At 51.3% G+C, this 27,559-nt stretch overlaps 1 protein-coding gene across 2 annotated transcripts; it reads right to left on the bottom strand.

The window, feature by feature from the left end:
* Window positions 1-11,400: 11,400 nt before the first annotated feature.
* Window positions 11,401-27,333, bottom strand: SLC4A3 (solute carrier family 4 (anion exchanger), member 3). 2 transcript variants are annotated; one of them, XM_006867853.1, is made up of 23 exons: window positions 27,233-27,333; window positions 27,009-27,152; window positions 26,537-26,702; window positions 25,674-25,957; window positions 25,447-25,562; window positions 24,655-24,854; window positions 23,050-23,198; window positions 22,749-22,929; window positions 22,279-22,414; window positions 21,942-22,125; window positions 21,455-21,554; window positions 20,900-21,084; window positions 20,163-20,388; window positions 19,793-20,011; window positions 19,272-19,420; window positions 18,959-19,153; window positions 18,309-18,527; window positions 17,874-17,963; window positions 17,073-17,239; window positions 16,255-16,508; window positions 15,777-15,946; window positions 15,446-15,619; window positions 11,401-11,489 (listed from the first exon to the last, which is right to left on the bottom strand). In XM_006867853.1, the coding sequence occupies exons 2-23, from the start codon at window positions 27,057-27,059 to the stop codon at window positions 11,412-11,414; spliced, it is 3,693 nt and encodes a 1,230-aa protein (XP_006867915.1). In that variant the 5' UTR covers window positions 27,060-27,152; window positions 27,233-27,333; the 3' UTR covers window positions 11,401-11,411. The 2 variants fall into 2 exon arrangements, with proteins under 2 accessions (XP_006867915.1, XP_006867914.1); XM_006867852.1 differs by lacking the exon at window positions 27,233-27,333 and having other exon boundaries at window positions 11,412-11,489; window positions 24,655-24,875; window positions 27,009-27,059.
* Between the last annotated feature and the right edge of the window lie 226 nt (window positions 27,334-27,559).

Genomic DNA, 27,559 nt, shown 5'->3' with positions numbered 1-27,559 from the left:
TGAGACTTAGTATTTTTTTCTTCAGTTCTTTCTGCTTGAGAAATACTGAGAATGTTCTTCCATCTTGATTTTCTAACTCTAGGTCATTGCATATTTCATTATAATACTTGATCTTCTTGAACTGCCCTTTGAAATCTTCTGTTCAGCTCGTTACTTCCTCATTTATTCCATTTGCTTTAGCTACTCTATGCTCAAAAGTAAGTTCTAGAGTCTCTCCTGACATCCGCTTTGATCTTTTCTTTCCTTTTCCTTTTCCTTTTCCCATATAATATATTGATGTCATCCCACAATTCTTCTAGCCTTTGGTCATTAGTGTCGAATGCATCAAATCTATTCTTGAGATGGTCTCTAAATTCAGATGGTGTGTATTCAAAGTCATATTGTGGCTTTCATGAACTTGTTTTTATTTTCTTCAGCTTCAACTTGAACTTATATAAGAGCAGTTGATGGTCTGTTCCACAGTCGGCCCTGAGCCTTGTTTTGGCTGATGATCCAGAGCTTCTCCACCATGTCTTCCCACAGATGTAAGTCCATTTTATTTCTGTATATTCCACCTGGTGAGGTTCATATTGTTAGTTACCTTTTTATGGTTTTTTAAAAAGGTATTTGCAATGAATAAGTCATCAAAATTCTGTCACCAAGGCCATCATTTCCAACTCTCTTTGTTTTCAACTTTCACAGTCCAATCACCTGTAATTATCAATGCATCTTGACTATGTGTTTTATTAATTTCAGCCTGAAGAAGTTGGTAGAATCCTCCCACTTCTTTATCATTGGCTGTAGTAGTTGGTTTGTCAATTTGAGTATTATCTGGTCTTGCTTGTAGGTATGGATATTATCCTATCACAGACCCCATTGTATTTCAAGATAAATCTTTTTTATTATGAATGTGATGCCATTCTTTTTCAATTTGTCATTCCCAGCATAGTAAATCATATGGCAGTCTGATTGAAAATGGCCAATACTAGTCCATTTCAGCTCACCAATGTCTAGAATATCAATCTTCATGCATTCCATTTCACTTTGATGACTTTCAGCTGTCCTAGTTTCATACTTTGTGCATTCCATGTTTCAAATATTAATGGATGTTTACAGCTGTTCCTTCTTATTTTGAGCTGTGCTTTATCAGCAAATATAGGTCACAAAAGCTTTGTTCCATCCAGGTCATTAAGGTCAACTTTGAGGAGGCAACTCCTCCCCAGTCATATTTTGAGTACCTATCAGCCTAAGGAAGGAGCCCTAGTAGCACAGTGGATTACAAGTCAGGCTACTAACCACAAGGTCTGCAGTTTAAATCTACCAGTAGCTCCTCAGAACCAAGATGAGGCTTTCTTCTCCTGTAAATATTTATAGCTTTATGAAACCCTACACAGAGTCACTGTGAGTTGGAACTAACTTAACGGCACACAATCACCACCATCAACCTGAGGGGCTCATCTTATGGCTAGCCATGCAGAAGTGGTCAGCCTCTCCTTCCTCCTAGGACTGGAAGCACTGAAACGTGTCCACCGTGGGTCCTCTGCTGCTATTTAAAATACCGATGGCATAACTCCCAGCATTATAAAACCACACAAGCCCCCACAGGACAATACACAGTACAGTACACAGTACAATACACAGTACAATAGTACAGTACACAAAACAGTACACAAGACGATACTACAGTACACAGGACAGTACACAGTACAATACACAGTATAATAGTACAACACACAGTACAATAGTACAGTACACAAGACAGTACACAGGACGATACTACAGTACACAGGACAGTACACAGTACAACACACAGTACAATACACAGTACAATAGTACAGTACACAAGACAATACTACAGTGCACAGGACAGTACACAGTACAACACACAGTACAATACACAGTACAATAGTACAGTACACAAGACAGTACACAGGACGATAGTACAGTACACAGGACAGTACACAGTACAATACACAGTACAATAGTACAACACACAGTACAATAGTACATAGTACAGTACACAAGACAGTACACAGGATAGTACACAATACAGTACAATAAATTGACAATAAATTGACAACAAAGAATAGTGAGCCTTAAATTCTCTTAAATCTTAAATTCTCTTAAATGACCAATACTATATAGTTGTGGCTCTATGGGTTAATGCACTGGATTGAAAAGTCAGTTTAAACCACAAGATCAGTGGTTCAAGCTCACGAGTTGCTCCTCAGAAACCCTATGCAAGGTCACTATGGATCAAAACCGACTCGCCGGTACTTAACAACAGCAATATATAATTAAACTTCTGGTAAGGCACTGTAAGATAAGTGTTAGACTGCAAACCACAAGGCTAGCAATTCAAACCCCCCAGCTGCTCCTCAGAAACCCTATACAGGGTTGCTGTGAGTCAACTTGATGGCACTTAGGATCAGCACTGGACTTGGAACCACAAGGTCCAAAAGGTCCCAGAAACCCTATGGAGCACAGTTGAACTCTGCACACACGGGGCTGCTCTGAGTTGGAATCAATTCAATGACCAACTGGCTTGGTTCAAACCCACCAGCTACTCCCTGGAAACCCTATACAGGGTCGCTATGAGTCACACCTGATTTGATGGCACTTTAACAACAACTGCAACCTGTGAAATTAAAAATATTTTAACATAAAATCATAAACCTCAACCAATTATGTAAGCACAAACCTTAAAGTTGAATATTAAAGATGATCTGCTATTCTAATCGGCCAAATTCTGTTTAAAATTAAGCATACTTAAAGCATCATAGAAGGGGTCCCCAGGTAACACAATCAGTTAAGCACTGAACTATAAGTTAAAAGGTTTGTGGTTCAAACCGTCTAAGAAGGGCCAGGAAGTGTTTCCAAAATATAGCAATCAGAGAAACCCTATGGAGCAGCTATAGCCCACATACATGAGGTCACTGGGAACTGGATCAACTCAGTGGCAACAAACAACAACGAAAGTATCACACATGTGCAAATTATTTCACTTGAAAATATTAAAACTATAGTTTTTATTTCCTTGATTATTTGTGTGCTTAATATTAAGTTTCCCAGAACTACCCTAATGGTTTACCTAGAAAGGAGAGATTATTTCCTTCTCAGCTCACTGAGGTTACTAATCAACCAGAGATTCTATTACTAATTTTTAAACCAGAGTCAAATCGGTCACTCCTTCCAGGGAGCTACACCTGACATGCATTTATTTCACCCTTAAGGTCTACACCTATATTTTTCCATTTAATTCTAAAGAATCCTGTTTGCTTTCATATCTCAGGAGTATACAACTCTTACGGAATGTGGTGTTAATTCCCTAGGGCTGTCATAACAAGTTAGCACTTTAAGTGGTGACTTAGAAAGGCATTCCCTCCCAGTTGGGGAAACAAGAGGTCTCCTGGAAGGCTCTAGGGTAAGACAGCTCCTGTCTGTGGCTTGGGGACAGCACATCTCCAATGTCTGCCTACTGCCACATTACGTTCTTCCTTGTGGCTCTGTGTCTGTCTCCTCTCTTTTTATAAAAGATATGATGTCACCCTAATGACCTCATGTTACCTAATTACATCCGCAATGGTGCTATTTACAAAGATGTCATAGTCACAGGTACTGAGGGCTAGGACTTAAATTTGACATGCAGGGACCACAACGCAACCCATATAAATATTAAAATTATATCCAGTTGAATTCTGGTTCTCTCTCAGAGCTTTACCTGACTATTCAGTAAGGATGCCCAAAGTCATTCTCTAAGGTCATTCTCTAAGCCCAGCTCCCTCACCTGCCCCAGCCTCTGCAAGCCCTGGAGTTTCTGATTCTCCTGGAAATGGAAAAGTGGGCTCATCCCTCTCACCCAGGTTCTGTGTTCCCTTTGACCTGACGAATCTAAATGAAAAAGTTCCTAGACCAAGAGTCCCTGGGTTGTGCAAATGGTTAAGCACTTCACTGCTAACTGAGAGGTTAATGGTTCAGATCCACCCAGAGCACCTCAGAAAACAGCTGTGGCCATCTGCTTCCGAAAGGCCTCAGCCTCAAAAACCCTACGGAGCACAGCTCTACTCTGACACACATGAGGCTGCTCTGAGTTGGAATCAACTCAATGGCAACTGGTTTGGTTTGGTTTTTAGTAACTTCACTGTTGGGGTGAAGTTACTAAACCTCCTGCTTCCCATGCTTCTTCCATGCAAGCATGGCAGGGGTCAAGGTCTGCTGGAAGACCAAGGTCCTGGCAAGCTGTGCTAGAGCCAAACTCCATCTCACAGGAGAATCAGGCAAAGTCACAAGCTAGTGCCTGAGCTGAGGCTGGAACCCAAGATTCCTGCCTCCCAGCCCTGCGCCCTGGCCCCCGACCACAATGCACTCCACAGTGGTTACATCAGCAGAACCGGAAGGCGTTCACCATTCACAGCTCCATCTAAGCAGCGCAAACATTAGACTGTGGGGCATAGAGCCCTTTTCTGCTGCTTGGTAAACAGATAGAAATAGGCATGGTCCATACCCTCGAGCTTGCTTTCTGAAATAAATATGCTCCACATGTATTTGTATTTCCATACTGAGGAGTAGCGGTAATAAGAAAAAAGCTTTCAACTCTAGTGGGAATGTAAGGGGGGAAAATATCCATGGGAAGGACATTGGTTTAGGACAGTAACTCTCAACTCTAACATCACATTAGAATCTCAGGACAGGAAAGCTAAAAAAAAAAAAAAACAACAATGCTGCTCACCAGATCAAATCCCTCAAAATCAGAATCTGGGGCGGGGCAAGAGGATTAGAATCAATATTTCTTAAAAGCACCCCAGGTGGTTTCAATGTGTAGTCAGAGTTAAACACCTTATGTTTAGAACAATTCTGTCTGAGACACAGGACAATAGTACAGTACACAGGACAATACTCCCCCAGTGGAACATTTCTACTCCATCACATGGGATTGGTAAGAGTTGAAATGGACTCAACAGTGACCAGCTAATAACCACCACCATACAGTTATGACCTGAATATTTTTCTTTAAATCAAGATACTTCTTTTTAAGTTATATTTTTACCTTAGCCCTATTCTGTACACTATTATTTGCAAATCATGGATGGGGCTGACATTTGGGTTTTGGCTTTTCTAATATACATGAAAGGAGCTCTGGTAGCGTAGTGGTTACAAAATCAGGCTGCGAACCTTAAGGTCAGCAGTTCGAAACTACCAGCTGCTCCACAGAAGAAAGATGAGGCTTTCTGCTCCTATAAAGATTTATAGCCTCGGAAACCCTGTTCAGGGTCGCTATGAGCTGGAACCAACTCCACGGCACTTAACAACAACAAAAACAATATACATGAATATCCGTAAATGTTAGGTGTTGAAGCATTCAAACTCCATGGAAATCATCTCCCAGACCACCACTGGACAACCTGCTGGGAACCACGACACAGGAACTGCCTGGAGATCAGAGAAACTTCCCTCAGCTCTGGACTTGCCAGCAGCTTGGGAATTTTCATTGGAATTTGTTGACATGACTTGGTTTATTTTTAAATGTTGTTTGCAGCATGCACCATGTTCATGGGAATATTCACCTGTTTTGATTTCTGGTATCCTAGCCAGCTACTGGGAGCCTTTTACAGACACAGGGCTGGATGTCCCTAGAGGAAAAGTTATTTCCCAAGAGAACCTCCCTCCCAACCTCCCACCCTCATACCCACCTCCTCCTCTCCCAATCCATTGAAAAGCTGCATGACTTTGTGTCCCTGGAGTATCAGGACTGTAATGGTCTCTTAAAAGAGATGACCTGTCGTATCAGGTGAGAACTCACAGCTCCCCCCCAAAATAAACACCAGAACCCCAGTGCTGTTACGTTGATTGTGACTCATGTTGACCCCATGTGTTTCAGAGTAGAGCTTTGATCCACAGGTTTCCAATGGCTGTGGTCTTTCAGAAGCAGATCACCAGGGTTTTCTCCCTAGGCACCTCTGGATGGATACAAGCCACCAACCTTTTGGTTAGTATCTAAGCACAGACTATTCTCACCACTCAAGTACCTTACAACTCGCTCAGGGAGAAAGAAAGGACTTCTAACCCAACCCCAGACTCACACTGTCCCACTGGGGGTGGGGCTTCTAATTGGAAGGGTAAAACCTAAGGGCTTCAGGATGCAGGGGCCTAAATCCATCCCCACTGTAATCACCAGCATTCTGTGTCAACTTGTGTAGGCCAGGGTTTCCAGTGGTTTAGAGTTGGGATGAGTTTATTCCCATAGTGATGAAACTAATACTGGCATAGTTAATTCTATGATGATTGGCTATAAGCACCCAATCAACTGAGAGAATGCTTCCTTGGGGGCGATGCTCCCGATATAATAGGCATGTGGGGAAAGGCTCTCTCTCTTCCCCTGGGAACGTGGGACTCTGCAATTGTAAGCCATTTCCTTCTCTTTATATATTTTATGTTTCACTGATTTTTTGCTTAATGTTGAGAATTTCCCCCACCAAGAACCGGAGGATTCCATAATTAGGGAAGAAATACAAAACAACACTTAAATCCACACTAAATAAATGATAAACATGAGCCATTTTGAGAGCAGGCTAGAAGGCACATGACCCCTGAGTGGTTCTCCAAGTGGAAGCCCAAGATCCCCAATATCAGGCTCCTTGGAGGAACAGGGTTTCAGAGCTTGTTAAATTGCAGATTCCTCAGTCCCAGCAAAGCCCCATTGAATCCTCAGATGACTCAGACATAGAACACACTCTAAGAAGTTCTGCCCTGGAGGAGAAAGTAAAGGTGGTAGTGGTTGTGTGCTGTCTAGCTGGTTTTGACTCATACAGTGACCCTGTATATACTTTTTGAGAAGCAGCTGGTGGGTTTGAACTGCCAACCTTGCAGTTCCCAGTCCAGTGTTGATCCTACAATGCCACACCAGGAATCCATGAACATTATGTATAGAAATTGTTCAATGGAACCGAATTTTCTGTGTAAATGTTCACTAAAAACACAATAAAAATATGTTTTAATGCTTTTATTCTACTAGTATCATCCTTGGTCTTCAGTGGATCCTAAATAGAGCTGAGTCATCCACCATGCCACCTGCCCTCTTCTGCCCCCATGACCAATCACTGCAGGAGGCATCAGGGATAAAATCAATGACCAGGCCTGGTCCCTGCCCATCTAAAGGGAAGAGAGACACAATACAACTCATTGGTGACTACAGGGAGTAGTCCCATGGAAGAGATACTGCAGTATACTAAGGCACCATCTCATCAAAGTTTTGTTTTGCACCTTCCTCAGGGCCTCCTTCTCTCCCGTTCTATATCATTCCAGGAACTATGGCTCCTGGTCCCCCATCCTTACCCCATCTCCAGCTGTGCCCACACATACTCGCTGTGCTTCTGGCAGCTCTGCCCCAGAAGAGGGGACACTGGGCATGAAGGAGTTCCCGGCTCCTTCTCCTCATCCCTCAGATCAATGTGACTCATCTACCAACCAGAGAACCAGCATCCCAGCGGCTGTCTGCTTAGTCAGCACTTAATAAACAGTTGTTCAATAAGAAGAAACATGTCCAACTAAATTAAAAAGAATCCCAGCAGAGAACTCAAATCTTCAATCTTGCCCCCAGAACATAAATCACAACACTTTTCACTCTTTGTTCAAGTGGTGAGTCACACAGCCATCAAGTTCTCACTCAATTGTATCATTTATTTCTCTCAGAACTAAATGCCTCACTTCGGGTTTTCTTGTTTGCCACTTTGGATTCACTTCGCCACTTGGTGTTTGCCGAGATCCTGCTTTATTGTTGTTTTCCACCACAGCTTAATTGTCAGCTGAATGGGCAGAGGTTAGGACAAGTGCCCTTGAATTTCCTGTCACCTTTCCTTTGCTACTCAAAATTCCCTTTGAGAGAACCAAGTGTCAACAGGCCTGGTCATTATTTAAGAGCCATCTGATACGATACAAGAAGAGATGTCACACAGGCTGCCAAGTCAGACACATACTGCCGGGGGCTGTGCCCTAGACGAGGGACACGGGGCAATCCAAACAGATGGTCTATGAGCTCTGATAGCCAGAAGCTTTCACGAGGGCAACAGCCGTCTTGAATGAGCTGAATCCTCAACATGGAACAAAGAAACACAGCCACCCTCTCTGCTCAAAGGAAAAGAACGTTAGGAAAATACTCGAACATTGGCTGTGTTGATGGCTACATGGATCTGCAAATATGCTAAAAAAACAATGCATTGTACACCTCCAATGGGCGAATTGTGGGATATGTGGATTGTATCTAAATAGAGCTGGGGAGTGGGGGGGTTGGTGGTTTTGTTTTGTTTTTAAGAAGGAAGAATTAAGACTTACCTGAGTTGGAAGTGGGCTTGAACTTGCCCAAGAACAATGAAAGATTTGGACAGCTGTCCAAGCTGTACCATAACCCAGCTCAGAAGACCATAAGGAGAGGGACAAAATGGTATCAGATCCACTGTTCTTAGAGGAAGGGCCTCGTGCCTCCATGCACTGCCTCCTCCCCAGGCCACTTGGTCTAAAGCTGATGCCAATGAGGCCTGATGCTCTATCCCCTTTTGAGTCACTTGCCCTGAGTCAGCCCATCCAACTAAATAGGGCTCCTCTACACTTTCAAGACCTCATCAAGCTGCCCAGTCCGCAAGGGGACAGGGTTGGAAACCAGTGAATAGAAAGTTAAAGGGAACACAGGCTACAAAATCCAAAGGGCCCAGACAATATGATCTGGGATTGCTCAGGCCCCAGGCCAGGCCAAGTTGACCTATGGGTTTGCCACCTGTCTCCCCAGCTCTTATCTTTTGTCTCTTACACCTGAACCTGTCTCTTACACTATCACTCCCTCCTCCCCTCTCTTTCAAGTATCCATCCATTCCTGTTTACCTTTTGGGTCAATGAAGTCCCCTTGACCCTCTCAGACCCTCAACTTAGGATACTAAACTGGGTGGGAAAGAATCTCCCAACCAGGCCCAGCTCAGACTTTGGCCTTGATAACTGCAGCGGTTCTCCCTTGATGGAAGAGAAGAGAGTGAAAAGGGACCAAGGTCTTTAAAGCACCAGACTCTTGTGGTAACGTGTCATGTTGAGTCGGCTATGACTCATAGTAACCTGAGGAGGGCTGGTAGGTTTGAACTTCTGACCTTGCAGTCCAGAGCTTATCCTACAGTGCCACACCAGGACTCCAGACTCTTCTTGTTGTTAAGTGCCATTGAGTCGATTCCGACTCATAGCGACCCTGTATAGGGTTTCCAAGGAGCAGCTGGTGAGCTTGAACCACTGACTTTGCTGTTCAGATGACTTTGCAGTCTGACGCATTAGCCCACAGCGCCACACCAGGACTCCAGACTCTTAGGCCTTCCACTCACATTTCCTTCCACAGCAGTGCGAGTTCACTAGCCAGAGGCTGCATTGGGGTCTGCCTCTCACTGAAGATTTTTACCCATTTATCTGAGGCCTGGCCTCAGGCCTGTGTCACCAAAGGCCATCACAACCCCTAAGCCAGGACCAGGACTCTTTCCCTGTTTCTAAAGCCCCCATGTTTTCCATTTTCTAGCTAGGTACCCCCATAGCTCTCAACTATTGGCCACACACAGATGAGTGACGGAGCAAGTGTCCAATGAAGAAGAATCAAGCCATTTTCTCTCGGGTTCTTTGGGAGCAGCTGAGGAAAAACTAGAGCAGGTTTCTGTGGGATGGGTGGGGGTGGGGTGGGGGCCGTCCCTAGAATCCTCCCAACCAAACTGGGAGACTGCCCAGAGCAGGACCTGGAAACTCTCTCTAGGGTAGCTTTGCTGCAGCCTCTCAGCCTAGCCCAGCTGTGAGCCTCGCCTGCCATTGCTGTTTGGAATGTGCTGTGAACATTCGTATCAGTGGTTTTTGCATTTTGACCTTCTTTTTGTTCTTTGATGAGTCCTGGTGTACAGTGCTTAAGCACCCAGCTGCTAACCAAAATATCCGGAAGTTTGAAACCAACTGCCACTCCACAGAAGAATGATGAATGTGGCTTGGGGTCTGCTCCCAGAAAGACTTTCAGCCGTGGAAACCCTATGGGACAGTTCTGCTTTGTTCTATGGGGTTGCTATGAGTCGGAATTAACTCTGCAGCAGTGGGTTTGGGCATTTAGTTTGTTCTTTGGCAATGTTCCTTTAAAACTCCACTTAGTCTTGGCCAATCCAAGGGAAAGAGATTTTGTCCTAGGCCTGATGCAATTGGAGGCCATCCAGGCACGGGAGACTGAGAGCTGGGGAGACTGGATTGAAATGCCTAACCCTGAATGATTATCCAGGACAGCTGGGCCACACAGTGGTCTGTCCCCTCCCTCCTATCCAGCTTCAGGACGCTTAGTCATTGGCCTGGACACAAGGGGAGGAAAATGCAAGAGTGGGGGAAATGGGAAGAGTAAGTGGGGCCCAGCTGTGGAGGAACTGTAAGTGTAGAACCGTGCGTATCCCCAGCATTTGATGCTTAGAGCTGCCCAGGGTTGTAGAAGTCCACAGAACCTCTGAATTTGCTTGAATAGCATCCTTGACGACTGTAGATCCACCAGATGGCAGTGCTACCCTGGCCTGGTCTGCACAAAGCCTGCAGTGTGAGAGAGAAGCCACCAGAGGGCACTATGGGGACAAGCGGCTCCATCACACTGCTGGTTGCCTAGCAACTGTGACGCAATGGGTTCAGTTCCACCCTCCTCAAGGCCTCTCAGGTTATTTCTGGCAAAACAGACTGTTGCACAAGGAGTGGCCTCAGGAATCCCAGAACTGCCTCTCTTTCAAGCCAGGAGGATCTAAAATGGTCCAGGGACCCCAAATCCAACACCACCCTGGCGTCTAGGAGATTGGGCTGCTGTCCCCGCATCTCCAAATGCCAGGATCAGGATCAGGGATAAGCATTTCCACTCCCCTCTGGATCCCACAGCCATTGCTTTCCCTGGTGACCAAAGCCCAGCAGTCTCCCCTGTCTCCCTGCACCAGCCCCGCCTCCTGAAGAGCTTGGATTCACAGGCGCCTGGCCTTGAGCAAAGACCTTGGGCCTCCCTCTTGTCAGCTAGAGCGGGGCAACAATGAGGCCCAGCTCTGACCTTCTGTGGTCTCTGATTCTCCCCCTTCCCCACAAGGGCTCTGTCCTTGCCCCAAACCTCTCCCCAGTTTTGATGGCCTTGAGACTAGAACTCCTCTGATTCCTAATTGATAAGTATGACCAGAGACACAAGAGATGGCACCAAGAAAGTGAGGCAGACACAAGACAAGAAGTGTGGCTGTAATGAGCTCAAAGCCGGTGCCAGTCTGGTCTGTGTGAGGCCTGGGTCAGCGTCCCAGGTGGAGTCAGGGGGTCACTCGGGCCGTGGCAACAGGCGTGGGCTCAGGCACAGCTTGAGGTCCTGAGGAGCCCCCTGGCTCTGACTGGGGCTCGGAGTCAGATCACCAAGGTACGGAGGTCTTGGAGGCTCACACGGGCATGTGCAACTCGTTGTACTCATCCTGGCCATCTTCATCGAAGTTTGGCTCGGCATCCTCAGAGTCCAGCTGCAGAAAGGAGCAGGTTGGGAGAGGCAGGGATGCGAAGGTGGCCCTTCCCAGAGGCAGCAGGGGCCAGGCGGCCAGATTCAGTTTCACATTTCCTTCTGGCCCAGACCTGAGGTCACCCCCAGGCCCCTGGCACCTCCTCATAATAACAATTAATGAGAGCAAGAAACGAAACAGAAAGACCTGTTGTTACCAATCAATTTCAACTCATGGTGACCTCATGGATCTTTCAGAAGTCAACTACTAAACCTTTCTAGGCCTTTCTTCTGGGTGGATGAGCCTCTGAGTAGATGTGAACTGCCAGCCTTGTGGTTAGTACCTGAGTGCTTAACCAGGGAATACCCAGGATCCAGCCACCACCACTCATCTGTCAGTTTGTCATGCTGTGGTGGCTTGTGAGTTGCTGTGATTCTGGAAGCTATGCCATGAGTATTTTAAACACCAGCAGGGTCACCCATGGTGGACAGGTTTCAGATGAGCTTCCAGACAAAGACAGACTAGGAAGAAGGAGTGACAAACTACTCCTGAATATTTAGTCACTGAAAACCTTATTAACAGCAGAGAAACACTGTCAGATATAGTGCCGGAAAATAAACCCCTTAGATTGTAAGGAACTCAAAATGCGACTGTAGAGCTGCCTCCTCAAAGTAGAGTTGACCATGATGACGCAAATGGAGTAAAACCCGGGGGAGAAAAGCCCACGGAACCTTCATTTGCTGATGGGGCACAACGCAAAATGAAGAGAAATAGCTGTAAACATCCATTGAAAATCGGAACATGGAATATACGAAGTATGAATCTGGGAAAATCGGAAGTTGTCAAAGATGAACTGGAACGCATCAACATCAATATCTTAGGCATTAGTGAGCTGAAATGGACTGGTATTGGCCATTTTGAATCTAATGACCACATGGTTTATTATGCTGGAAAAGACAAATTGAAAAGGAATGTTGTTGCATTCATCATCAAAAAGAACATATCCAGATCAGTCATGAGGTACAACGCTGTCTGTGATATGATAATATCCATGTGCCTACAGGGAAACCCAGTTAATACCACTATTATTCAAATGTATACACCAACCAAAAAAGCCAGTGAGGATGAAATAGAAGAATTCTACCAACTTCTCTAATCTGAAATCAATCAAAGGTGCAATCAAGATGTATTGATCATTACTGGTGATTGGGATGCAAAGGTTGGGCACAAAGAGGAAGGACCAGTAGTTGGAAAATATGGCCATGGTGATAGAGATGATGCTGGAGAACGCATGACAGAATTCCGCAAAACCAGTGATTTGTTCATTTCAAATACCTTCTTTAGACATGGACAACTATAGAGACGACTATACACATGGACCTCACCAGATGGGATACACAGATATCAAATTGACTACATCTGCGGAAAGAAATGATGGGAAAGTTCCATATCATCAGTCAAAACAAGGCCAGGGGCAGACTGTGGAACAGACCATCAATTACTCATAGGCAAATTCAAGCTGAAGCTCAAGAAAATGAAAACAAGTCCACGAGAGACAAAATAGGACCTTGAATATATCCCACCTAAATTAAGAGATTATCGGAAGAACAGATTTGATACATTAAACACTAAAGACCAAAGACCAGAAGAGTTGTGGGATGACATCAAGAACATCACACATGAAGAAAGCAAAAAGTCATTGAGATGATAAGACAGAAGGAAAAGGTCAAAATGGATGTCAGAAAAGACACTGAAACTTGCTCTCCAGCATAGAGATGCTAAAGCAAATGGAAAAAATGAGGAGGTCCAAGAGCTGAACAGAAAATTTCAAAGATCAGCTCGAGAAGATAAAGCCAAAAATTACAATAAAATGTGCAAAGATGTGGAATCAGAAAACCAAAAGTGAAGAACATGTTCAGCATTTCTCAAGCTGGGGGAACTGAGGAAAACATTTAAGCCTCAACTTTTGTTATTGAAAGATTCTCTGGGCAAATTTATTGAATGATGCAGAATGCATCAAGAGAAGATGGAAGGAATACACAGAGTTATTGTACCAAAAGGAAATGGTTAATGTTCAACCGTTTCAAGAGGTAGCATATGATCAAGAGCCAATGATACTGAAGGAGGAAGTCCAACATGCATTGAAGGAATTGGCAAAAACAAAGCACCAGGAATTGATGGAATAAAAATTGAAATCTTTCAAGAAAGTGAGGTGGCACAGGAGGCACTCACTCATCTATGCCAAGAAATTTGCAAGACAGCTATCTGGCCGACTGATTGGAAGAGATCCATATTTGTGCCCATTCCAAAGAGAGGTGACACAGTGGAATGTGGAGATTATCGGACAATCTCTTTGATAGCCCATGTAAGTAAAGTTTTACTAACGGTAATACAGAAACGGCTACAATCATACATTGACAGAGAACTTCCAGAGGTTCAAGCCAGATTCAGAAGAGGCCATGGAACGAGGGATATCATTGCTGATGTCCGATGGATCTTGACTGAAAGCAGAAAATATCAGAAAGTTGTTTACCTGTGCTTCATTGACTATGCAAGGCTCTCGATTGTGTGGATCATGACAAGCTATGGACAACATTGCGAAGTATGAGTATTCTGGAACACTTAATTGTGCTCATGAGGCATCTGTACCTGGACCAAGAAGCAGTTGTTCAAACAGATCATGGGAACACTGGATAGTCTAAAATTAAGAAAGGTGTGCGACAAGGTTGTATTCTTTCACCATACTTATTCAACCTGTATGCTGAGCAAATAATCCGAGAAGCTGGGTTCTATGAAGAAAAACATCACATCAGGATTGGAGGAAGACTCATTAGCAATCTGCGATATGCAAATGATACAACCTTGCTTGCTGAAAGTGAAGAGGACTTAAAACATTTACTGATGATGAGCAAAGAGTACAGCCTTCAGTATGGATTACATCTCAATGTAAAGAAAACAAAAATCCTCACCACTGGGCCAATAAACAACATTCTTATCAATGGAGAAAAGATTGAGGTTGTCAAGGACTTCATTCTTCTTGGATCAACTCTCAACACTCATGGAAGTAACAGTCAAGAAATCAAATGATGTATTGCATTAGGCAAATCTGCTGCACAAATTAAGGTGTGCCTGTCCCAAGCCATGGTATTTTCCATAACCTCATATGCATGCGAAAGCTGGACAGTGAATAAGGAAGACTGTCGAAGAATTGATGCATTTGAGTTATGGTGTTGGAGGAGAATATTGAAAGTGTCATGGGCAGCCAAAAGAACTGATAGATCTGTGCTGGAAGAAGTGCAGCCAGAGTGCTCCTTAGAGGCCAAGATGGTCAAACTTTGTCTCTCATGCTTCACACATATTGTCAGGAGGGACCAGTCGCTGGAGAAGGATATCATGTTTGGTAAGGTGGAGGGTCAGAGAAAAAGAGGAAGATCCCCAACTAGATGGACTGGCCAAGTGGCAGCATCGATGGACTCAAGCATGGCTACAGTAGTGATGTTGGCCCAGGATCTGGCAGTGTTTCGTTCTGCTGTGCAGAAGGTCGCTATGAGTCAGTACCGACTCGATGGAACCTAACAACAAGCCAGGAGCCTTAATAGCGTTAATAGCTATTACCTACTCTGCACACTCTAGGGTTACCTCTAGTTCCCCAGGCATCTTGGTGAGCTTCATTTAAGTGGCTGTTTTACAAAAAGATGCCCCCACTAACAGAAAACAGGGTTCGGGCTGGATTTCAGCATCCTACCCCAACTCGCCCCTAGCTGGGGCCTTTTGCTCAGGGTACAACCTGCATAGCTGTCCAGTGCTCACTCTGTACCAAACCACCATACTAAGTACTTTGTCTGGATTAGTATCTGAACCTCACAACAATCCTGTAGGGTGTCTATTATTAGTCCCCATTCTACTGGTGTCCCAGTGGAGATCTGAACCCAGACCTCTCTGGTTCCAGCACTTATGCAGTCCAACACAGCACCCCTTACCGCCTGCAGCTCCCTGTCCTGGAACAGCCGGGGCAGAAGGCACCGCCTCAGAGGCACCGTGAGCAGCAGCAGGAAGGGAAAGGCAAGGGAGGCTGCTGTGGACTTGACCACCCAGAGTAGAGCAATGCAGCTCAGCTGGATGCAGGTGAACAGGTGCATCCGCCACGTCTTCACCTGGGGAACAGGTATCAGGCCTCGCCATGTAGCGCCTGCGCGACCCCCGCCCCTGTACTCCCCATGCTCCCACTTACCCTCCCAAGCCGCCCGTCCATCTCTGGCCTGGGGATCCCTTTGGACACCCCATCTTCCCACCTCCATGCCCAGGTCCCACCTTGGTCACATAGGGTTGTTCAGGATGGTGTTTTGCCGGCATAAGGATGAGAAGCAGGCGCTGGGATAGCTGGATTCCCGACAGTGACGTAACCCCCATGTACAGGAAAATCCCAAAGAGCACAGCCAATGGGATCCGGCGCAATACAGCCCCCATGACGATGGACAGGCCTGCAGAGGTGACACACCCTACCTGACCCCTCAGCACAGCCCTGTGATGACAGACAGGCCCGTCTGATGGATAAATGCAGCTTTCATCCCCATGAACAAAAGGAGATGGGGCAGCAGAGAGCCAAGAACGGGCCCAGGAGGGGTGTGTGTGGAGTGTCAGGAAGCAGATCTGGGGCAAGAGCTGGACATGAGGAGATGCAGGAGGCACCAGAAAGCAAACAAGTTTAAGGCCAGGGGTCCTAGGCCTGATGGGAATGGATTTAAGGCCACACAGGTCCCAGGTGGTGGGTCTGGGGACCAAGGCTCACCCACGAGGCAGGCGATGAGCACACCGGTGACCCGCTGCTCCCGCACCTCCTGGATCTGGGGCTTGTCGCCTGGGGCGATGGCAGTACGCATCACAGTCAGCGCGTTGACATGGGTGACCGAGCGGACGGTGGCAGCTGTGAGCCAGGGCAGCCCAAACAGCCCACAGAGCCCGCCCAGGGAGCCTATCAGAAGCAGGTCCAGGTGAAAGCCCGAGCCTTTGAGCAGCCTCCGAGCCTTCTGGCTGACGATGAGCCTGTAGAAGAGACCAGGAGTGGGGGCCAGGCAGGCAGGAGGTGGGACAATGAGGGGGAAACGTGCAGAGGAGAGTTCCCCCTCCCCCGGGGACCAGCCAGCTGCTGCTCTCAGTTTCTCAGATGTGAGACTGCAGTTCTCCCATTTAAGTATATTTGAGTCGCACACCGAAGATTTAAAACACACAAATACCAGCTGCCAGATAGCACCCATCACTGAGGTTTCACCAAGGTGAGCATGCATGCACCACTGGGAGAGGGCGTGATGTCAGGGTGTCACGAGGGCTGGGAAGTGGCCCCTGCCCATGGTGGGGGTGGCAAACAGACACCATCAAAGCATCCTAGGAAACCCCTGCCTCACAAGCACACCTTCTGCAGTGGATTCCACCGTCTCCGCCCCTCCCCACCCCTTCCCATCCCTGCCAGCTCCAGACACACACTCCTTGCCTCAAGATCTACCCATCCTGTGCCCACACTGATAATCAGGTCCCTGCCCTAACCCTGAACCCATGCAGAAGCAGCCAGCCCAGCCCTCGCTCCATCCCCACCAGGGCCCCTGCCCTCACGCAGTGATCTGTGTCTCCATGAAGATCAGGATGAGGACCAGAAGGGCAGGAACTGCAGCTGCCACCATCATCCAGGGTGGGAATGGGCGGGCACTGCCCAGGGGTGGGATGAACCATGTACGCTTGTGGGGAGAAGTCACCGAGAGCCCAGTGGGCACCGTCAGCTTCTGCAGAGCAAGGAAGAAGACATGTCCAGCAACTGCTCCCACTGAGTTCGGCAGTGATGGACATGTGGGTGTGAACAGGTCTTAAGAAGTGAATTTTGCCTCCTCAAGGACCCACCAGAGGCCAGGAAAATGAAGTACTTATCTTCATTACTGCCAGATTTCATATTTGCAAATTCACCTACTTGCTAAAATTTATTTGTGAAACCAAAATCAATACTTGAGGCATATTGATCATGGGCCTGTGCAGAGCAGTGCAAATTTTGAGCCACCCAACACACAAGGCTACTTCACTAACCCAGCGTCCAGGGGGACTCTCTAGAAGCTAACTACCTTGAACCGTGCCTTCTCCCCACGCCCCGAGCTGTCAGGAAGACCTGGGCTTTCAACCCAGCCTCAGCCCCAGCCCTGCTACTCAAGACCCTTCACCTTTAAAGACCACACAGGCCTCCAGACCCTGGGGACCTCCTCAGCCAGAGTGACGAACAGGAGCTTTGGAAACTCCCCATCCATCAAGCAGGTGGTTACTGGGACATGGGTCCCAGCCCTGATCTTGGTCATGGACAATGGACGCATATTTGCAGACTTCTTTTCGGCCAGTGGGGGAGGTGGAAGAGGAGGTTCAGGGCTTACTCACCTGGGTGTAGGTGTCTGTGATGGAGTAATCAACCAGGACCATTACCAGAATGGAAATGGGAATGCCAAAGTCCCCGATGATGCGGCGCGCCTAAAGGGGCCAGCCAGGGGAGGGGAGAGGTCGAGGTTAGGGTCAGAAAACCACCCTGGGGCCTATTACCCCAACCCTCCTTGGGTCTGAGCTGGAGCCAGAAGCCCTCCAGCCTGTTCCTTAAAGCCCCCCACCCAGGTGCCAGCCCAGGATGATACTCCTCTCTTGACTCAGCTTCCTCGAGACAAGAGTAGAGCACACTAGGAAGGCCTCTGAAAGGTGGGGGCTTGGTGGGGTTCCCTGCATTGACAAGGAAAAGGGTACAGCCCCTTCTGGGAGGAACCTGGCAGCAGATGCAGGAATCCCAGGGACCCTACAGGGCTCCGCAGGCCCGAAGCCACACACCTTTCCACCTAGGAAACGGCTGTTCCTGAACTTGCGTAGGAAGAAGGCGATGAGGAAGGTCCCCAGCATGAGGATAAGCGACAGCAGAGCCGTGTTGGGCTGGTTCCTCGGGCCCAGTGGCCCCTCTGTGGGGGGCAGGGCACTCGTATTCAGGTCCAGGCCAGCCTCCAGGGCCCCCTCAGAGGGGTAAAATGGCAGCAGTGGGTGCTCGGTAAACACCTGTATGGGCAACAAGGATGGCCTACCGCTTACCTGGGCAGGTGACCCTGATTTCACCACCATCGATCCAGGTGTGAGGAAGAAAACTGGACCTTCACACACCTGAAGAGGCAGCAGTGACACAAACAGACATCCAGCCGCATCATGCACACATGCATGCACACATACACACAAATTTCCACAAAAGGAGACCCCATCCACCTGCCCCTGGACAATGACAGCCTACATCCACCACAGACCTGTGCAGGTAGCCCCCTCCACCACATACCTGTACAGATGAGTGCTTGGCCTCAGCCTCCAGCCACTTGTCTGGAGCCATGACCCATTGCTCAGACCTAGCCCAGTGTTCACTCTCATCCCTACTTCCACACTGAGAGAGCCCCCGTCTCCCTCCCATGCTCTGCCCCATGCCAAGTGGTGTAAACCCGCACCTTGTAGAGCTTGTAGAAGGTCTCATAGATGAAAATGAACGAGATAAGGAAGGCAAAGATCTCCTGGGTGAAAGGCGAGATGTAGCGGACCAGGAAGCTGCCTTCGGCGGCCACTAGGGCAAGGACGAAGACCACCAGCCAGAGGCCAACCCACACGCGGCCAGTGAGGTACTCCAGGTTCTGGGCTTGGCAGAACTGGAGGCACAAAGAGGGGTTAATACAGGTGTTCCACCCAGAATGCTGCCCCCCACAGGACAGGTGGGGGGCTCCAACAGGAAGCCAGAGCCCTGGGGAGCCAGCAAGGGGATGTCACCTTGAAGAATGCTTCTTCGAAGACAAGCAAGGGCCCGGAGAAGCCAACCACGAGCAGCGGCTGAGCCCCCAACAGTGAGAAGATCACACCCAGCACAGCCGTGGACACGATCAGCTCTGACACGCCCATCAACCCCTCAGTCTTCTCTCCTGGATGGGCAGAGTCCCCATGGCCGAGATGGCCAATTGACAGCCGGCTCCTCCTCCCCAGCCTACCGCCCCTCCACTGCCTTCTCCTACTGCTCCTAAGCTGGGCCCCCAACAAAAACAGAGCAAACCCACAGAGTGGTAGGAAAGGCCCCTCACCATTCCTGTCTCACAAGCTCTCACCTTCAGTCCCCACCTCACCGTCCCCTCCAAAGACAATCACTGGGAAGCCCATACTCAGCAGCTCCCCAAAGTGACACATCACCAATCAGCCCCTAAAGGTAATCACCGGGCCACCCTAACCCCTTACTTCTAGCCCCTCTTCTCTGTCTCTTACTAACAGCCCCTCAAAGTGACCACCGGGCCCACCCTCACCTAACAGCCCCCCAAAGGTGATGGCGGGGCTGAGGGCTGCGAAGTAGATGAAGAGTACGGCAGCCACACACTGGTAGTGTAGAGCATCCCGCAGGTCGCTGGGGTAGTGGGGGTACCGACGCTTCACATCCCGCACAAGCCCCCCAAACACTGAGCCAGTCCGTAGCAGGGGGTCATCTTCAGGGGTCACTTCGGAGCCCCCCAACTCCAAAGACAGCTCTGGGGACCAAGGGGCTGCTGGAACACAGGCTACCACCCTCCTGTCTGGAGGCCCCAGTCCCGGGACGGGTGGAGACACTGGGCAAGGTTCAAGTGCCATCAAGACAAAGGACTCAGGAGATGGCCTGGGGTTGGGGGGAGGGGGTCTGACCTTTCCCAGGTGCCGCACAGCTGCCTGTCATGGTTGTTTTTGCCTTGGTCTGCTCCCTTTCCCGCCGCTTCCTCAGCAACTCTCGCTGGAAGGCAGCCACAGAGCGCAGCAGGTCTCGGCCCTCTACCTCCGATGGTGGAATCACAATGCTGCCGTCCAAGAACTCACTGATGGCGCTCAGCAGGTCCTGCCGATCGTCTGCCTGGTAGGCTGCCTCGTGGAACAGCTGGGGATGGGGGGACATAAAGCTCAAAAAGGCCTGGGAGGCAGGAGGCTAGGGCAGGTCAGGGGCCTCCGGGACAAGGACTTTGGGGAAGGGGCAGGGTAGACGCTCGGTCACATGCACCATACAAACACCCCCAAGAACCCTGTCTTCCCCTAGGAGTTTCCAGACTTTTCCATAATGCAGCATCTAAAGGAGTAATGCCTGGTACAGTCAAGACCACCAGATCCACACCCTGGATGAATACTCTGAACATCATCCCTGGCTGGAGGAGCTTCTTGTCCAAGTCCAGGGGGAGCCACATACAGACCTTCCTGTGAGTCTCATGTCACATTGGAAGCTTTGGAGCCTGGATTTCTGTCCCTGCATCGATCCTGCCTCCCCCTCAGCCCACCACTCTCCAGAGAACTGTCTTCACCCAGAATTGTCTCTACCAGCCCTGTATCCATGGGCACTGCTATGCACAGTGGGATGGCCAGAGGGCAAGCAGGGGCAGGGAGACAAGCAAGCCCACCTTGTCAGACATGAGGGTGGCAATGGAGCGCCCCAGCTCATGATAATCAGTGCTCGTGTGGCTGGGCCCCAACATGACGAAGAGGAAGCGGACCGGCACAGGGACCTCGAGCACAGACTCCAGGAGCACAGCCTCACTCAGCCGCACAAAGGCTGCCGCTGGCTGCTCCAAGAAAGGCACACAGCCTGGGAGGAGAGGAAGGCACAGGCTGGGCAGAAGGCCCTGGACGGGAGGTCTGGGGCCACCATGTACAGCTGAGCAGGTTGCACACTGCACAAAGAAACCCCAAATCTAAACAAGTTCTATTCGTTTCTGTATACATTTTCATATTTACTGCAGTCTACCAACAGATGGAAGAGAAGGGTCTTAAGGAAGGGGTCTTTCTCTAACTCTCACCAAGGTGCTAGCAGGAGACTGGATATGAAGCAGGATCAGGGAAGAAAGGGCTGAGGGTGAGACGGGTTGTGAGGAAGAGCAGGGTAAGGTGGGGATGGAAGCAGGCCCCATGGAGGCCCACCCCTACTGCCCCCCGCCCTGGTACCCTGCCCTTCTCACCCACGAGCACCACAGTGGCCTCGGCATCTTCAGGAATCTTCTCTAACAGCTTCAGGCTCTTACCCCGGTGAGCATCTCCCCCAGGCATGTGGAGGGGCTTCTGAGGACGCAGAACTGGAATAGGGCTGGGACCCAGACCGGAGGCCGTGGCAGGCCCTCCCACCCTTGCTCCAGCCCTGGACTCTGCCCTCCAACCCCTAGACCTGGGCCCTGCTGGTGATGTGGTCCCACATCAGGATCTGGACCCTACTCTAAACCTTATTCAGTTTGTTAAAAGGCACCCATGGGTCAGATGCATCATCCTCTGCTTCTCCAGGGCAGGGACCCCCCCACCCCACCCCAGGCACACCTCCTTGAGGTGCCCCCACACAATTAGCCACATGCCAGGAGTCAACCATCCTGACCTGTGCAACACAGCTGTCCGCCACCTCCACTGAAGCCGGAAGCCTCAGCGGTCCCCAGCCCCAGTCCAAGTCAGGTGACTGACCTCCTTAGCGTCAGGGTCGTGAGGCCAGAGTGGGGTGGGCTCCCCAAGGTCATCGGCCATAGTGGGAGGTGCACCATCGGGGCCATGGCTGGGGGTCGGATGATGGTTCCCCAGGACAGAGTTCATGCTGGAGCTTGATGGGTTTCGAGGAAAAAAGCCACTGTCCTTGTCATCGTTGGGATGGCTGGTAAGAGAAGAAGGGGCCAGCAGGAGGTGAGAAACAGAGGGTCAGGGTGCCCTTCCTCTGCCTCAGTGTAAAAAAGTACTTTCTAGTGGTTGGCGCTGTCCTAGAAGCCACTTGGGAAGGCTCCCCTGACCGGGTGCTTGGCCCCAGCACCTGTGTTTAAGTAGCAAGGTGCGAAGGATGCTGGCCCTATCCTCTGGCCGGATCTGGTCAGATACGATCATGGTCTCCACCACCAGATGTGCAATGCCAGGCAGAGTGGTCTGCTCCAGGTCCAGGAGGGCAGCTCCTAGGGCACAAGCAGGGGAGAAGGCACAGCCTCGTCAGACAGGGAGAGCCACCCATTCCCTGCCTCGTGCCCCAGGGGCCAGGACACATGCTATGCAAGCAAACCACCCAATGCCCCAGGCCCCCCAGGGAGAGGAGAGGGTGCAGGAGCCCTGAGAGCCCCGCCCTTCCTCACCAGGAAGGGGAGGGCACTGGTTTTTCATTGCTCGTGTGTGTCCCTGCACAGCTGGCTGGAGACAGCTGGGGGAGTTGGGCCCCACATCTCCACTGGACCCAGGAATCAAGACCAGGAAGGAGGGAGTGCAGCACTCCTGGACTGCAAGGTCCCTACCTACCGTGGGCAATGGTCCTCCTGAGCTCCAGGAGGCTGCGGAAGGAGAGCGAGGCGACATGGGGCTTGCCCCAGCGCTCCGTCTCCTCCTCCACGTCCTCCTCAAACTTGATCCAGCGGGCTGTTTCCCTCCAGTGGGGCTCCTGGCCTCGGTCCATCATCAGCTCATTGAGCTCCACAAACACCTGGGGTGGACCGGGTGTGAGGCCTGGGACTGCCATGTGGGACAGGCTGGTACGGGCCAGTACTACACAAGGGGAAGGAAGGAGGGCTCCAGAGCAGAGAGGCAAGTCAGGGTCCTGTACCTCATGTGGTCTCCGGTCCAGCTTCTTCTTCTTCTTCTTCCTTCGCAGGATGGGGGCCAGGCCACCGGGGCTGCTCCTCCCACCCTGTGTCCGGGACGGCTTCTTTACCAGGTGCCGCCGTACCCCAGGGTTATCCTCCAGACGGTGACCTACGGAGGTCAGCTGGGTGGTCCCACGGGTCCAGCTCAGGGCCTCGGGGTCATGGCCCCTGCTCTGCCCACTTGGTGGTGGCCATGTTGGCAGGACCACATCATTCAACATGGCCATTTCATAGATAGGAAATAAAGGCCCAGAGAAGGGGAAAGACCAGCCCAAAGTCACACAGCAAACCAATAACTAAACCTCATTAAAAAAGGCAGATTCACAACTCAGTCCACAGTCACAGCATAGCCCCTGCTATGACCACTGCCCTCCACTCTAGGGTCCCTAGGTCGGAACCCCCCCACCGTCCTTGTGACCTGTCTCTATACCCACGTCTCAGCCCCACCAGCACACAACCAGGCACACTTGGGCAGAACTTCTCCCCTCATTCCCAGCCTGCCCCTTGCAGGCTGGCAGCTGAGGGACAAGTACTTACAAGTCGGTACCCCTGCCATGGGGCTCCACTGGCCTCTGATGGACGCCAACAGGTCATAATCCTCAAAGTCCAGTGCAAACATCTCTAAGTCCTCTGAGGCCAGTGAGTCTCGAGGGCTGGGGGCTGGAGCCCCTCCAGGGTCCTGACCCACAGTGTGCCAGGGACCAGGGCTCAGAGCCCCATTGGGCTTTGTGACATTCTCCTGAGGGCTCGCCATTTCCTGCTCCTTCCCAGAGTCCCGCCTCTCCTAGAGGGAGCCTGGAGACTGCTGGCTGGCCCCGGGACCCCAACTCTTCACTGCCCCAAGCCTGCTCCCTACTGCTGCCAGTACTGTAAACACTCCTCTGCCCTGGTCCACCCCCACCCCCACCCCAAAGCCACTGCTGCTGCTGCCATCGGATTGTTCCTGTCCCTGTCCTCAGGCTCTGGCAACTTTCCATGACGTAGTGAGCGCAAAGCCCTCCCCCCTCCCCCATACACTGCAGTTCCAAGAGGGGAGGAGGGCGGGGTCAGTGATGCCCCTGGCCTGGGCACAGCACTTCATGGGTGATGACAGGTGACACAGAAACCAAGGCACTGATAAGATGGAAGGAATGTGCCGAGATCACAGCTAGGCACTGCCAAGGTGGGACAGATAGGGGTAGGCTGACACAGGCCTTGGAGCCTGGCAGAGGGGGCCAAGCTCTAAAGGGATTAAAAGAATTGAGGCTGTTTGCCCAGAGATGAGAAGCTTTGGGGGAGGGGATTAAAGATATCTTCAAATATGTGAAGAGAGAGCAGCTATATTCTGGGGGTGACTCAGAGGACAGAATCAGGACCGAAGGGCAGAGCTGTCAAAATGGGAAATTTCAGCTCTGGTCCCAGAGAGGCAGTGAGCTCCCTATCACTAGCCATATTGCAACAGACAGGGATACTGCATAGGGGACTTGGCACTGGGGGAGGGGGGGGCCAGCACAGCACCACCCCAAGGTCCACAGTAGGCTGGGGACCATGGAGTGGTCAGGGGCTGGCCCTCAGGATGTACTCACTCTTCATGTCATCCAGGTCTGCAGAGCCCAACATCTGGGCCTCGGCCTCATCAGTGGGCACCTGCTGCTCCGGGCCACCCAGGCTGCCCAGGGCACTGCCTGGGCACAGCCGCTCCCGCAGGTCATAGCTAGCCAATGGGCTCCAGGACCGGTTCTTCTCCCCAGTGACTCTCGAGGCCCGGGCCTTGGGGCTGGAGTTGCTGAGGAGGCAACAGAGCAGCCTTGGGAATCACAGGAGAACGTGGTAGAGATGGCCTGGGGCAGGAGAGCAGTGGGCCAGGCCCTGGAGAGAGTCCCTTACTTCCCCCAGCTCAGACACCTGCTTCTTCTGCACAGACAAGCCCGCTGGCATGGGCCTTCCAACCCGCATCACTCTATCCCTTGCAGTCTCCAGGACACCTTCCTCAACTGTCCCCACCGTCCTCTCCACTCAGACACCTCTCCCTCTTTCCTCCTTTCTCCAGACAGAGAAGAAAAGGCCCCCACTCTCACCTCCCCAGGCCCTTTTCCAACTCTGGGGTCAGAGCTGGGAGGAGCACCCCAAAATCAGGAAGGAGGTGTAGGTCAGGCGCTTTGGACCTTACCACTGTTGTTGTTGTTGTTAAGTGCCATCGAGTCAGTTCCGACCCATAGTGACCCTCTAGAGGCTTTCCAAGGAGTGACTGGTGAGCTTGAACCACCAACCTTGCAGTTCAAACTGACTCTGCAGTCTAGCACATTAACCCATAGCGCCACACTAGGACTCCTTGGACCTTACCACTGTAGGATCACTGAAACAGGGAAGACCAGTACCTGCCCAAGTGCTGGGGGCTCCTGTCAGCACATGGGCCCAAGGAGGGCAGGGGCCTGACCGAGGCAGCTCTCCCTAGAAGTACAGGGCTCTCATCTTCATCACTTCCAATGGAGAACTGCGGACAAACAACATGTCACCTGGGTCCCTTCAAGCCCCTTCACCCTGCCATTCCCCTCTGTGCTCCACCTTGACCAATCAGCCCCTCCACCAAGGGACAGCCCCCTACCTTGGCTTTCTGTGGCGATGCCAAGGGTGGGGGCTCCGAACGTTCTGCTTCTGACTCCCCTTCCTCCTCTTCTTCCTCCTCCTCTTCTTCCTCCTCCTCCTCTGCCCCAGCTCCCCCCTCCTCCTGGATGGGAGGGGTCCCCTCAGAGGGGGGGGCAGAGGTTTTCTCCTTTCTCTTCCTCCTGGTGTGCCGGGTAGAGGTGGGGGGCGGTCGCCAAAGCTTGTGGGGTGGAGGCAGGCGCGCCGAGAGCGGGTGGTGGGTATGATGGGATGTGTGCCGGTGAACTGGGGGTGCAGGAGAGTACGTTGGGGTCCTGCTGAAGACTGGGCCCCTCACCACCCTAGGGGCACACACCTGATTCTAGCTTAAGTCCTAGAATAAGAGCACCCCAGAGTCAGGACCTCTAGCATCAGGCTCCCCACAACACCCAGGTCTATGTGCCTGCCATTGGCAAGGCCTAGATGAGTGGGAGACAGGAGGGATGGGGAGTCATGAAGTGGGAGGGGAAAGGGCTCATGATATATCAAGGGGAGGGCCAGCAGAGTCAGATGAGCTTGGGGGGGGTGGGGGATGAGGGGCAGAGGGGGGGGCCAGAGATGAGGCAGAGCCAAGGAGAAGGTCTGGAGGGAAGTCTGGCCTATGTCCCTACATCTCCCCTGGATCTGGGCCCTTCTCCCCTCTACAGTGGACAGGTTATGGGTGAGGCAGGATGACCCAGGGTGACCCAGCACAAAATCCAGCACAGCGCCAACACCGGACGGCACTTGGTGGCCAAGGCATGGTGAGCAGTGATGGAGGCGATGAAGGTGGTGGTGGTGAAGGTGATGGGGACCGGCTGCACTAGGGGTCCCCAGGCTACCCACACTCAAAGTCCCGCTCGCTGTAGCTGCGGCTGGGCTTCTCAGGGTCCCAGGCCGGGGGCTTGCTGATGAGGTCCCCAAACCTGCTCACAGCCAAGGTCTTGCCCAAGTCATCATCATCCTCCTCTGAGTCTGGACCCAAAGGGGGTTCCTCCAAGGGCACCCGGACCTGCAGGTCCAGACAGTCTCTCCTAAGGCCCTGTCCTGTGCACCCCCACCCCCACGCTAAGGACTGGTTGGAGCCGGGGTAGCCAGCAGGCTTCACTCTCAACTACCCCTTCTCTTAGTCCCAGGTGGGGGTCAGTACCCCAGAAGGCACCCTTCCAGACTCTCAGGGGTTGGGAAGAGTGGGCAATGGATCCAGAAAAGACCCAAAGAACCTCTCTTCTTCCATCTTCCCCAGGGTCGACCAGAGGACACCCCTCCCTCCCGTGGGGTCCCTCCCCCTCCTCCTCTATCCCCACACGTCCATCACCTGGGGCAGTGGGGAGGCGCCCCCGGGCGGCGGGATCACTCCGTTGGCCATGGCTGAGGCGGCGGCTGAGCAGGCTCCCGCTCACTCAGGGACCCGTGACCCGGGTGAGAAGAAGGGGGCGCTGCGGGGGCCTAGTGGAGCGCCCTGAGGGAGGAGGGTGGGGTCAGCGCCTCCCCGCTCCTTCCCAGCCCGGGCCCCTTCCCAGTTCGGCCGCCCCGCGGTACCTTGGGGCTGCGGAGCCAGCGGGGCCCAGGCGGGCCGCCGCGCCCCATGCCCTCCCGCTTCGGGCGCGGCCGCCGGGCTCTCACTCGGCCTCTGGCGCGCACTGGGCGGAAAGGGAGCCTGCGGCCGCGGCGCACACACGGCCGGGCGGACGCAGGCGCCGGAGTCTGCACCGCGGCTCCACCTCCTCGCGCTCGGCACCGCAGCTCCGCCGCCGCCGCCGCCGCCGCCGCGGCCGGTCGCACAATGGGAGCGGGCGGGCAGTGACTCACCCCGCCCCGGTCCCCACGCGCTGCCCACGCGGGACCCCACCGCTCACCAGCCCCTTC

The sequence above is a fragment of the Chrysochloris asiatica genome, unplaced genomic scaffold, assembly GCF_000296735.1.
Source record: "Chrysochloris asiatica unplaced genomic scaffold, ChrAsi1.0 scaffold00110, whole genome shotgun sequence".
Taxonomy (NCBI): Eukaryota; Metazoa; Chordata; class Mammalia; order Afrosoricida; family Chrysochloridae; genus Chrysochloris; species Chrysochloris asiatica.
This window is presented reverse-complemented; position numbering and strand designations above follow the sequence as displayed.

What these genes read in the sequence shown, in the direction of transcription:
- SLC4A3 (XM_006867852.1), bottom strand. Translation starts at nt 27,059, where the DNA reads ATGGCCAACGGAGTGATCCCGCCGCCCGGGGGCGCCTCCCCACTGCCC. An exon ending in ACCTTGCTACTTAAACACAG is followed by an intron (nt 22,126 to 22,278) that starts GTGCTGGGGCCA and finishes TTCTCTTACCAG; the next exon opens with CCATCCCAACGATGACAAGG. An exon ending in AGGACAGGGAGCTGCAGGCG is followed by an intron (nt 11,490 to 15,445) that starts GTAAGGGGTGCT and finishes TCCTTTCTGCAG; the next exon opens with CTGGACTCTGAGGATGCCGA.